This window comes from Micropterus dolomieu, linkage group LG11 (genome assembly GCF_021292245.1).
Source record: "Micropterus dolomieu isolate WLL.071019.BEF.003 ecotype Adirondacks linkage group LG11, ASM2129224v1, whole genome shotgun sequence".
NCBI classification, from domain to species: Eukaryota; Metazoa; Chordata; class Actinopteri; order Centrarchiformes; family Centrarchidae; genus Micropterus; species Micropterus dolomieu.
Window position 1 is genome coordinate 16692689 of NC_060160.1, and position 12298 is coordinate 16704986.

The 12298-nt window shown below is 41.3% G+C and overlaps 1 protein-coding gene across 1 annotated transcript in view; it reads left to right on the top strand.

The window, feature by feature from the left end:
• The first annotated feature begins 1237 nt into the window (after positions 1-1237).
• LOC123979142 (protein unc-79 homolog) overlaps positions 1238-12298 on the top strand; it is a 36812-nt gene continuing 25751 nt past the window's right edge. Inside the window, exons 1-12 of the mRNA XM_046062905.1 lie at positions 1238-1465; positions 2874-2994; positions 6361-6674; positions 7402-7572; positions 7738-7833; positions 7938-7993; positions 8172-8301; positions 8436-8500; positions 9776-9864; positions 10229-10269; positions 10702-10730; positions 11925-12154. Of these exons, the coding sequence (XP_045918861.1) occupies positions 1444-1465; positions 2874-2994; positions 6361-6674; positions 7402-7572; positions 7738-7833; positions 7938-7993; positions 8172-8301; positions 8436-8500; positions 9776-9864; positions 10229-10269; positions 10702-10730; positions 11925-12154 (1364 nt within the window). The 5' untranslated portion in view covers positions 1238-1443. The remainder of the gene's footprint in view (positions 1466-2873; positions 2995-6360; positions 6675-7401; positions 7573-7737; positions 7834-7937; positions 7994-8171; positions 8302-8435; positions 8501-9775; positions 9865-10228; positions 10270-10701; positions 10731-11924; positions 12155-12298) is intronic.

The following is a 12298-nucleotide window of genomic DNA, read 5'->3' on the forward strand; positions in this document are numbered from 1 at the left end:
ACATTTTAAAGTTGTTGGTAAGAATAATGTATCTGAGTATCAAATTTATGGTTGGTAATTTCTTAAATACACTAGGCTACACAAAAAATGGCACCCATACAAAGAAAAGATTAACAGAAAGAGAGAGGAATTAGTGAAAGGTGGGCAGGGCATGCGGAGAAGGTAAGGACAACAATGTAGGAAGGGAAGAAAACTCAACAAGTGGAGGGAAGAGAAAATGGCAGTGGAAGTTGAGGAATATAAAGGACAGGAACCTAAAGTAAGGTTTTTAGCCAAGGCATGGAACACCCTGAAATTGACATTACAAAAGTGAGTGAAAGGGCTGATGAGAGGCATCAGGTAAAAGCCCCAAATAGTTTCAGAAATGCATTTAATAACTTACTTACATAGCCTAGTATTAATAAACTGAAGACATTTTGCCTTTAGGCTACTTGCAAACATGATTTTTTTTTTCACACATTGTTGAATATTTTTAACCAAATTATATCTCTTTGAGTTACTGTATGCTAACACATTATACATGTTAATATAATATTAAAATGCCTATTAATGTGTTATTAAATGTTGTAAAAAGTATTTCTCATGTGTTTAATGTTTAATTTTAACTTTAAATAATATAGTGTCCCACTTTATCTAACAAAGTGTCCCACTCAACCTGAATACTTCCAGTTTCCCGAAGAGGGTGACAGATGATGTTTAAGGATAAACAATTTGATAATAAATCAATAAATTGGCTTAATTTCACCATAGATGTCTTCACAACAACCTATTTTTAAAAAATACATACAATTTTAATACATTCTAAGTGATTTAGGCTGTTTAAAAGGCAATTTACCAAAAAGTGTCCCACTTTACCTGACTTCACCCTATGTTAAGATGTAATTTCCCTCCAGGACACGTCATGATTATGATTATGACAATCTGACAACCATCTGTTGCATGTATATCCTTTTAGGCTATATGCCGCACAGATACACAAATGCGCAGGAATAGGAAGGAAAATGTAGGCAAACACTGTGGGGTCCTCGGTAGGGTCCTATTTCCCTCCTATAATCACTTCTGAGTGGCTGATACGGTTGTTGGAATTCTTGAATGACAATTTGTCAAAACCGGATCAGTCCATTTGGAAAGGTACGCCGTGGCAGATGTATATCAACATTCTTCTCCGCTGTGGAAGAAAACAATTCTTAAAATTACATTGACTCACAAAAAGGGTTGTCGATTTAATTCCGCTAAAATCTCGCGAAAAAGACCGCACCACCGCTAAAAAGCCATAGTGTAGCCTATAAATCTATCGCGCAGAGTGGTACAATCAAGCCGAGACTGGGCTGCAAGGGGGGTATGTTCACTTTTTCACGACTGAGGGAAACACAACGCCGGGGAGGAAAAAAACACTAAAACAATTGACAGTCTGGGTTTTATGTTTCCCCAAGTGTCTGCGAAATGTCTACGAAGGCGGAACAGTGTAAGTACGGCTGTGTTTGCGTTTTCCCCTTTCTTGTCGTGGGTGAAACTGGAAATGTGATTTTTGTTTTAACCAAGAAAGCGAACGAGGGGAGCTGTCCTTGGTGATGAAAACCGCGGTTGCCATGGCAGGTTGCAACACGTCCTCTCACTGCAGAGGATGGCTGGAGGGCTCAGAGCACACAGGGAGCCTCTGGATATTTCTGTATTTCTCGGCATGTTCATGAAAAACAATATCGTGGTTAGATCGCACTCGTGTTATGATGTTTTTTTGATTGACGTGGGTAGATGAGGTGCGTGCGAAAAGCTAAGGTTTGCTGCTGGTCTCAAGGTCGACCTGGCAGATTCTTTACAGAACAATATGGTGGCATAAGATTGATCGATAATGTGGATTGATCACACCGTCCTGACGGCAGTTGGTCGTTTCCCCCTATTGCTTTTTAACAGGTGGAAAGCAGCCTCTATCTTCAGATTCTCTTCCGTGTTACTGAACGATCTCTGCACACTTTTAATCAGATATTGCCCTCTTTAAGTGTAGTAGACATAAAATATGGGGTCAAGTTTGGGGCTTCCAATGTCAATTGGCTTAAAGTTGTGTGTTGCTGATATTGTTTAGTGGTAAATAGGCCTATATGGAATTAATCAGGCTAATGTCAGAAAAATATTAACCCTGCTTATTCTATTAAACAACATATTGGCAGATTTTACCTCTATTACAATCTCTATATTTTTAAAAATTAATTAATTAGTTTTTTTAGGCATCAAAATGTTTGAAACATAACCATCTGAGACAGCAGCATGTGTGCAGCAGTGTGTATTACAGCACAGGCTTTGACCACACATGCTCAAAGCCTGCAGCTGTTATTTTTATTTTGGGGTTTGTCATTTACAGGTCAGGGAGGAAGCTAAACACTACTGCCCAAAGTCACAGAAAATGGGTCACCCTCTCCAACTTTTTTGAACTCACACATCTCTTGTCCTTGCTGAAATGTCCCCTCAGCATCATCTGTTAGGGGATGAGTAAGTCCTCTCTCATGATCACCACTGACCACATTTCCCCAGCTTGTCTTGGGGCTTGAACTGGCAACCTTTTGTACACAAGCTTGTTTCTGTAAGCAATAGTTCATTGCCTCCTCTAGGGTTTACTTTGACCTCACTGCTGTACCAAAAAGGTCACCTGGTGAAGACCAGAGAGCCATGGGAACATAGACTCTTTGTTTGACATGATAATTGGAGCATCCGCATTACGTGCTGCCCAGTGAGAATCTTAGCCAACAAACAACAACAGAGCAGCTTCGTGCACGTTCATGCATGTTGCCTCATCTTTGTACTCAGATGAATATGTTTGATCTCCATGATAGTCTCACTAGTGTTGATTTGCTTGTTGCTCTGCTTTTTATTTTGTCTAGTTGCCTCTAAGATACGATACTTGCAAGAGTATCACAACCGTGTGCAACACAATATTTACCCTGTGCCCTCCGGAACAGACATTGCAAACACACTGAAATACTTTTCCCAAACCCTGCTCAGGTAAGTACCCTGCTCTGGAGCAAACAGGTGAAGTAACAGACTGTAGAATGTTTGATATTTAGCATATTTAGGAAGAGTAGTATGTTTCTGACACACTTTCTGAAAGGGATGACACCGTTAAAGGGCTAATGTGAATTTAGTATGTCAAAACGAATGTTAGGGAGGTGTCTAACTCCGTCTACTGCCCTGCCTGCCCTGCTTTGAAAGACAGAAAAGAAATAGAGAATGTAGCATATTTCCTATGTAGGCATGGTGTTGTGTTAAAGTGGCAGCTGGGATAGACGACTCAGTGGTGTTTATTGATTCAGTGTTCTGCTGCTAGATGAACACTTCCCTTGAGCAGCCTGTTGTGTCCTTCCCAGAGGGGCCGGTGGAGAGGGCAGTTTCCCCGGCTCTGCAGTTGCGGGGTCAGTCTACTCCCCTGGGTGTTGTGAAAGCGTGAGGAAGGAACAGCATGTTATTTCCTCCTCCAACACAGGTCAAGTAGGCAGCCATTTTGGACACATCTTATTTCACAATGTGTCTTTTCCCGTTTTTTCCACCCCCGGCTAGAGCTTCTTTCTATGACAAGATACACCACAGTGATGGAATATTTCTGTATGTCATATGGTTGGATTAGTCTTACTACCCACTGGCTTCACAGAAAATAGTAGTGTTGTCCTAACTTATCAGCTAATTTACAAAAAGGGTGAGATTACTGGAGGCAGAACTTGTATGTCCTACTTTTATCATTATTTTCAGCTTAGGGTGCAATCTATTTGAGATTGGCAACCGGCCTTAATTCTATACTTTATTCCTCAACCCCATAAGGATTATTCCTCTGCTGAGTATTATGGATACCCTATGCTTTGCTGAAGGGTGGCCCAGCAGCCACTGTGCTGTTTTAAACATGGCCTCTCATATTTCTTTGGCACAGATGGAGCGTGACAGGGGCTGCAACTGTGGGAATCTGTGTAAACTCAAGTGACGATTTTGTCTCTGATGGGCAGTGTCATTTAATTGCGAAAAGAATCACTCGCTATGATGCCACTTTTAAAAGTTGCTTGATATTTTCACCAGAGCACCTGAGCCTCAAATATGCAGAACAAATAATTCCCCCCACCATTAGTGGGGTCTTGATTTCCTCAGCAGGGACTCCAGGATTATCCATACACCTGTGCCTTCTAAAGCCCGGGGTGAAGGAAGTGAGAGAAAATGAAACAGTGAGAGTGAGAAAGTGGGAGTAGTGAACCTTGAAAAGTGGAGCAGGCATGTGTCATGTTCCTGGAAAGAAACATTGAAATGGCCAAAGGAGGTGGTTGCTGATTCACACACCAATTTTAGGTTCAGCACAGGTCAGATGCGGAGAAGAAAATAAAGAAGGGTTAATTTTGGCTATTTACTGACAAAAATATTTATGTCTCTTTAAAGACATAATATAAAATAAAACATAATAATAATAAAACATAATAATAATAAAGACCTAGCTTTATCATATGTGTCCAAGTCAGTCGAAGCTCTCTGCATCAGTGAGCCATGCTGACTTCATGCCAAACTACGACGACATGACTGTAGGGAGCAAATATCATATCTAGTATTGTTTTGACATTATTTTGGATATAGCACAGTTGTCTTTCTACCTCACACACCTGAAAATCTATTAATTTAGGAGGTCTGATTATGCTTTGAATTACTGCTACACAGTCAGTGATTTTGTATTGAAAGTGTAGGGTTTGACAGTCAATGTGTGTCATGTGTCTGTACCAGTGCATTTCTACATGTGTTTTATGTGTCGTATATGTGTGTAATTTTCTGTGTCGTTTGTATGTATGTGTGTGTGCACGTGTGTGTGTGTGTCTTTGCGTGTATATGTTCAATGTATGCGTGTGAGTGTGTCTGTTTATGTCTATGTTCATTGTTCAAAATAATGATGTTTTTCTATATGCGAAATGGGCAGTGAAAAAGTCATACTCTGAGATACAGTCTGTTGTTGTGAATTAGTCCTGTTTGAGTTTATGCTGCATAAAAGTGCAGATTTTATGAATGAATCTACACTGACTAAAATCTTACAGAGTATAACTTTGAGGGGATAAATCAGAAAATGTGACATTCTGCTGTTGACAGTATAAGCGGTTAAGCTATAGGCTTAACATTATGTATCTAATGTTATGTTAAGAAAATCTTAATGAAATCCCCTTTCTCACTTGCAGAGAATACTGTAACTCTACTTTTTGAGTGACATTTCAAAATAAAATTAAAAATTGAAAAAACAATACATCAGCATTTATAATCTGGGCTCTCATGATAAATCCCAGTCATTTGCCTGATAGAACAGCTTAGCTCTTTAATAATGTGCAGTAAAAAGAGCAATGCTCTCTGGCCCCCCCTTCCCCCTCCTCCACCCTAGACTCTCCACACTCAACCCAACTAGTTTTTGCTTTTGTTTTTCCTCCCTGAAAATTGAATATGTCCACCACCTTCTCCAGGGGACAGCAAACACAATTGTCCATCCTGCATTAGCTCACAAACATAATGCTACCAGTCATCTCCCCCTGATACAACCTATTCCTTTGTCATTATAGTTTCTCCTCTACCGTAGATTAGTTGTTACATTTATTTTAGAAACCCGAATCCATATGCCTGTTGGATCTCATTATTTCTCCTGATGATACTGGTACAGTATCATAACGTATGCATACGGACATTATTTCTCTGGTGCAATAAACATGTGCTGTGATCTAGGAGCACTTGATCTAACTTCACACACATGTTTATTACTGGCTGAAGCATGTTTCAAAAGTGTCACCTCTGTATTTTCCCGAACCAATTTGGTGTCACTCCCATCCTTGACAGCCCCACTAAAGACAAGGAAATTTCTTTTTTTTCTCTTTTTTTTATTCCACGGCTCATTGGCCTTTTCGAATGGTAGCCTCTGACCTTGCTGATTGGAAGATGGCAGCCATCGAGGGACAGTCATTTTGCACTGTGCCTTTTTGGAGAAGTATGGGGTTGCCACTGAAAACATGCCATTTTTTATATTTTTGCTCCTTGTCACCAGATACGCATGAGATGCAGTGATCATTGCAGTTTGTGCTCATGTTTTTTTTTGTTTTCCAAGTGCAAAGATAGACAAAATTAGATAAATTGAATTAAAGTCACTCTGAACAGACAAAGCAGGGAAAAATTGCCCGTGCCTTCAGTGATACAGTCAAATAGTGAGACACTGCATCCTATGTGGGGTTTATCTGGGTTTGTTTTTTTCTATTTACGCTGTCTCTGTAGTGCCATTTCAATGTAATGTGCTGTTTTTTTGTGTCTTTGTTGTCTCTTTTTTTCCCTTGTTCCCTTCCCCTACCCTCCCTACCCTCCCCTCCCGCCCCGGAGCAGCATTCTGTCCCGCACAGGCAGGAAGGAGAACCAGGAAGCTTCCAATTTGGCCGTGCCCATGACCATGTGTCTTTTTCCTGTGCCATTCCCACTCACCCCATCTCTAAGACCACAAGTCAGTTCCATCAACCCTACAGTTACTCGCTCCCTCCTTTACAGCGTTCTGCGCGATGCCCCGTCAGACCGCGGGGGGCAGGGGCAGCAGAGTCGGGACGCTCAGCTCTCAGAGTACCCCTCTCTGGACTATCAGGGCCTCTATGTGACCCTCGTGACCCTGCTTGACCTGGTGCCCCTGCTGCAGCACGGTCAGCATGGTGAGTCAAGGCCCAGTGCACCACTGTTTGTCATCATCATCCTCGAGCCGCCTGGCCTGCATGAAGCCACTGCTGCTTTTTTGGCCTCTTTTGTAACTGGAGGAGAGAAGTCCTGCTGAGGATCTTGAGGGATGCATGGGGTGATTGGGAGCACGCTGGATCCTGTCAACTTAATCGTTCATAAGCCATTGGATACACCAGACATAGGCCTTCTCTTCTGTGTATCATACTTGACTGCATGTTTGTTATGTAAAGTGGGAGAAATGTTTTACTTACATTGTCATGTGCAAATATATAAGTGGAAAACATACCTAGGCAAATGTAATGTGTTACTTTTTTTGATACATTTAGAATACATCTGAGAATGACTTATTTCCACACTGTTGTTCACGGGCCCAAGGCTGCATCACAGTCAGTGTTCTTGTTTTTCATGAATATTTTACCACTGTTAAAAAAAGCTTGAAAGCATGAAAATCCATCTCCTTGACTAGAATGCAAACTAGAGGGCAAACAGCAGCTTTTAAAGAAAGCTGACTGCCCCCAGCTGAAGCTCATAATCCAAATGTTTTTTTCACTGTTTTACTGTTAAATGAAAGAAATTCCATGTAACTTTGACACGTGTGGCTGTGGCTGCATACAGTATGTGAATACTGTATGTACTGTAAATTGAATGAGTGTCTGTGTATATCTCTTTGTCTTTTTTTTTGCCTTTTCCCTTTCTCATCAGATCTGGGACAGTCCATATTTTACACAACAACTTGCCTCCTGCCCTTTCTCAGTGATGATATTCTCAGCACTTTGCCCTATACTATGATCTCCACTTTAGCCACATTTCCCCCTTTCCTCCATAAAGACATCATTGAGTACCTGAGCACCTCTTTCCTCCCCATGGCTATATGTAAGTATGACTTATCGTAAGATAATTCAGACAACTAATTCACTTTTCACAATTCAAAACACCCTGAATCACATAAACCAACACTACTATCTATACTACTATCTATCTTAATGCGATAGTGATTTTAAGTGATTATCATTCATTCTCTTCCTTGCTCGTCTGTAGTGGGCTCCACGCGGAGAGAGGGGGGAGTCCCAGCCTATGTCAATCTGTCTGCCTCCTCTATGCTCATGATTGCAATGCAGTACACCTCAAATCCAGGTACACCGTCATATTGACTGCTTTCGAAGCATGCATGCAAATATAACTTACACTGTAATGTTGTGTAGTAATGGCTCTCTATGCTGGTCTCTGCTTTCTTCTAGTATATCACTGTCAATTATTGGAGTGTCTAATGAAGCACAAACAGGAAGTGTGGAAGGTACTTCTCTAAACATAAAAAGCATTTGTAAGGTCCCTCGTGTAAAGCACAGTGGTTTTAATCCAAATAGAAAAGTCATGATGTTGACTAACAAAATAGATATAAATGATGCTGGAATGAAAAAAAATGTCTGAATGTTGTTGCACTTTGTAATTACTGTTGTTTATTCTGTGTGCAGGACCTTCTTTATGTCATATCCTATGGCCCGTCCCAAGTAAAGCCTCCAGCTGTGCAGATGCTGTTTCATTACTGGCCAAACCTGAAGCCACCAGGAGCCATAAGTGAATACAGGGGGCTGCAGTACACAGGTCAGTATATTTTAATGTCACATTTGCTGCTTGATCTGTCCTTGAACTGACTACAGATCTTACCTATCTCCCATTTTGTCCTTTTCTCCTGCCCTGCTGTCAATCTCCTGTCTCTCTTCAATTTGCTGGATCAGCCTGGAACCCCATCCACTGTCAACATATCGAGTGCCACAATGCCATCAATAAACCTGCTGTCAAGGTGACTTCAGCCTGAATAGATATATTAAATAAGCCAAACATTAACTCTTACATCACCAGTACATTTATGGTTGCTGGATGCGTGAAAAAGATCCCACATCCCTTTATGTCTATAACTCCTTGTTACTGTGAGAAGGTAGATTAGCAGTGCAGCCTGCATTCAGAAGCTGCCTCCTTTGAGAACTTCATCGGGGATGCGTGGAGCATGTGCCAGATTGCCTTGCCGAGTTTAATCGCGCGTGTTGGTGTGTCAGCATGTTTGCTTTTGAAAAGCCCTCTGTAAATAAAAAGTCAGTGCATGCCCGGGCAGCATCCATGTCACTTTACACGAGTCTGCTGCTGCTGCTCTGCTTCAGCTGCGCCTGCCTTTACTCAACTGTGCTCAAAACTGACGAATGGCGTAGGACCAGGGGCATGGACAGGGTCCGGATTTCAATTACCAGGAGCAGGGAGGGGGGTACGGGGAAAGGGGGGCGTAATTGGAGCGGCGCCCCCGCGCAGCCCTTGAGGATAGAGCGGCATCAACTGAGCACAGTAAATTACTGTGCACCATCTGAACATTGAGGCCATGAGCACTGAGGTTTAGCACAGGGCCAGGCACGGGTTGCAGGGGAACAGAGTGCAGCATATGCACGCAGCCATCCACACAGAGGCGTGGGGAGACAGGTAGAGGTGTCACATGATTTCTTGGGCAAGATCATGATATACACTTAGAGAGTTCTATGTGAGAGGCACAAATGGAAAATGTTTGTCATAGTAAATGTAGTTTATGGCACAGGGAAGGGGGTGTAAAAAAGGGGAGGATGTTTTTTCTTAGTGGTTGAACTTTATCTCTTCAGAGAGCATGTCATTGTCACTTTTCTATGACAAACCCTGCCTTGATATTGTTTTGCATCTCACCAGAAAACAGAACTGCAATAAAGTCAAATGTGTCAAAATGTTTTATATAAGTGATACCTCTTGGTTCAAAAATAAAGAATGACTTGACAGAATGCATAATGCATTATTTTATTATGTTTGCCATTATTTGGGCAATTGCTAATTTCATATCAATTGGGGGCATGAAAATGATTCCATCAAGGTTTAAATTATGTATGACAAATAATGTATCAGTCTTATATAACTTTTTGAAAAGTGAAACATTATCTTCAACCACCCTGATATTTGTACAGTCCCTAAATGCAGAAGGTGTTTCTGCATGAAAATAAAACATCAGAGTATGTTAACCTTTTAATTACCACATCCTTATTCTAACCCTACCTGTCTTACTTTGCAGATGTGTATAGATCCAACTCTTTCTGTTGCTCTGGGAGACAAGCCCCCACCTCTCTATATTTGCGAGGAGTGCAGTCAAAGGATAGCAGGGTATGCATCTGTTTCACCTCTTTTCTTCATCACCCGGATTTTCCCCCTCCATCAATAATGCCATTTCAAACATAAATCACCTACTGCCTGCCTGATTATTCCTCACTTTAACACAGGGGAAATACATCGCCATGGTTACGTAATTCCCTGTGCTGATAATGAGATCACCATCACAAAACACAGCAGCCCTTTGTTTCTCTTTTTTCCAGCGTGTAGCATGTTATAATTACATTCATTTGAGGAATGATGTTTTGTGTCCCAGCTCTGTTAGGAAGTTTAGACTGTGGCGTCTACGCTAGGTAGAATTACATATGGGCTCTGAGGAGCAGTTTGCCTTTAATATAGATTTCTTTGATTTTTTCAGAGACCACGCTGAATGGCTTGTTGATGTTCTCCTACCCCAAGGTGAGAGATCACAAACATATAGGTGTTTGTGTTTCTTTCAGTCTGTCTTGCTCTCTCACAGACAAAGAGACATATATACAGTAAATGGCATATACATGGAGTATATTCATTATAATCTACAATATACAGAAGATACAGGTTTGTAGCACACTAATCTGATACAGAGGTTTGTATAACTACACAATTGTTTCTTTACTGTGATTATGTTCATAGCCATAGTTAAATATGGTAGATAAAGTTCAGTCACCTGAAAGAGAACTTTTTAAGCAGTGGGTTGTTTCTATTATAAATTATTTCCATGTATAAAAGCTACTATAAACTGTTTATAAAGTTTTTGGGGGTTATTATTTTTCAATGAAAGACATTACTCATTTTAAAAAAGGTATTTCTGTTGTTTGCAAATTGAACATTTTTGCTAATTTGTCTTTACAGCAGAGATATCTGCAATTTGTCAAAAGAAGGTAAGATTTGTATTTGTAGTGCAGCATGAACATTAATGTAACTTTCTACTCATTTGCTCATCTTCAGTGTGATCTCTCCCACTACAGCACAATTTCATATTAAACACTGTCCAATGCGTCTCCATGTTTAGGACAATAATTTGTGGTTTGTTTTAAACTGCAAACTCAGAACACAAATCAAACAGTAGGCTACACATGCTTTTCACTAAAAACAGAAACAAATTGAACCTGTTAACCTTGTGGAAAACGTTTCATGAAATCCATTTTACCTTTGATCCACAGCAAGGCCATTTATTTATGAACCTGAAATGTTTTCTTCAACGTGAAGGCCATTCACTGGAGCGGCTTAGTAAAGGCCAAATCATTTCAAATGAAGCTGCTGGGGCGTGATGTTAGTTTGCTGTTAAACACGTTGCAGAGGGCATGTGCTCCCTGCTAGTTTCCACGGAGATACCGGGAAAACTGACTATGAGATGATCTCAGGTATTTCCGTCAGGCCAAGCAGCCGTCCTGTGTTGTTAGGGGAAACGGCCGACCTCCTTCCTGGTTTGCCCAGCAGTTTATAATCCACAGCCTACTCTTCTGATCAGGCTTTGTCACTCTCATTTCAGAAAGCCCTTTAAACTCCCACCTGGATGTACACCAGCTCTGTCATTATTAACCGAGACATTACTCTTCATCTGAGAATAGCTCCTTATAAATACACCATGTTACCAAAAGTTAGAACAGACTGTAAACAACATCAGTAACATCAGGGTAGTGTTTTTTATGTTGTTGAATGCCGGATTGGGGAATTGAGAACCCACCATCAGAGGACAGATATGTTAATTTGATAGGGAGCACTGCATCCCTCTAATGGCACAAGATTAGGGGCTGATCAGATTAGGATGGCTCTCTCGTGCCATGCTTTTTATTTTTAGAAACCTGAGACACTGTGGGGACACATAAAGATGTGTTCTCACTGCAGATGTAGACAGATCAACATCTCTACACAAGTGCATATTAGAGAGGGAGATATTCATTGTCAGTGCAGTAAGTTGCTTTTGAGGACTGGAAATATGTTTATTTTTAGACGCTTGTCTTATTGTCTGATTTGCTGTGATTGTAGAATGTTTTTGTTTTGTTGCCTGCTGCCCAGAATAGAAATAAAATAATCTCTCCTCCTCCTCCTTTCCTCGTTTCTTGGCTTTGTAGAACTGCAGCTCTCATGTACGTAGGGCGGTGGTCACCTGCTTCTCTGCTGGCTGCTGTGGGCGCCATGGCAACCGGCCCGTCCGCTACTGCAAGCGTTGCCATGTCAACCACCACAGCAGTGAGGTGGGGGCTGCGGCGGAGACCCATCTGTACCAGACCTCGCCCCCTCCCATCAACACCCGGGAGTGCGGAGCGGAGGAGCTGGTGTGCACTGTGGAAGCTGTTATAAGGTGCATTCCCAGTGTTTACACTGACATATCACACCAATAGTACCAGGGCATACGCATGTAATGCTGTGAAACATGTTTTTACATGAGTATATAGACAACAACAACTACTGCATGAAATTAGATTATTAATATATATGCCATGTC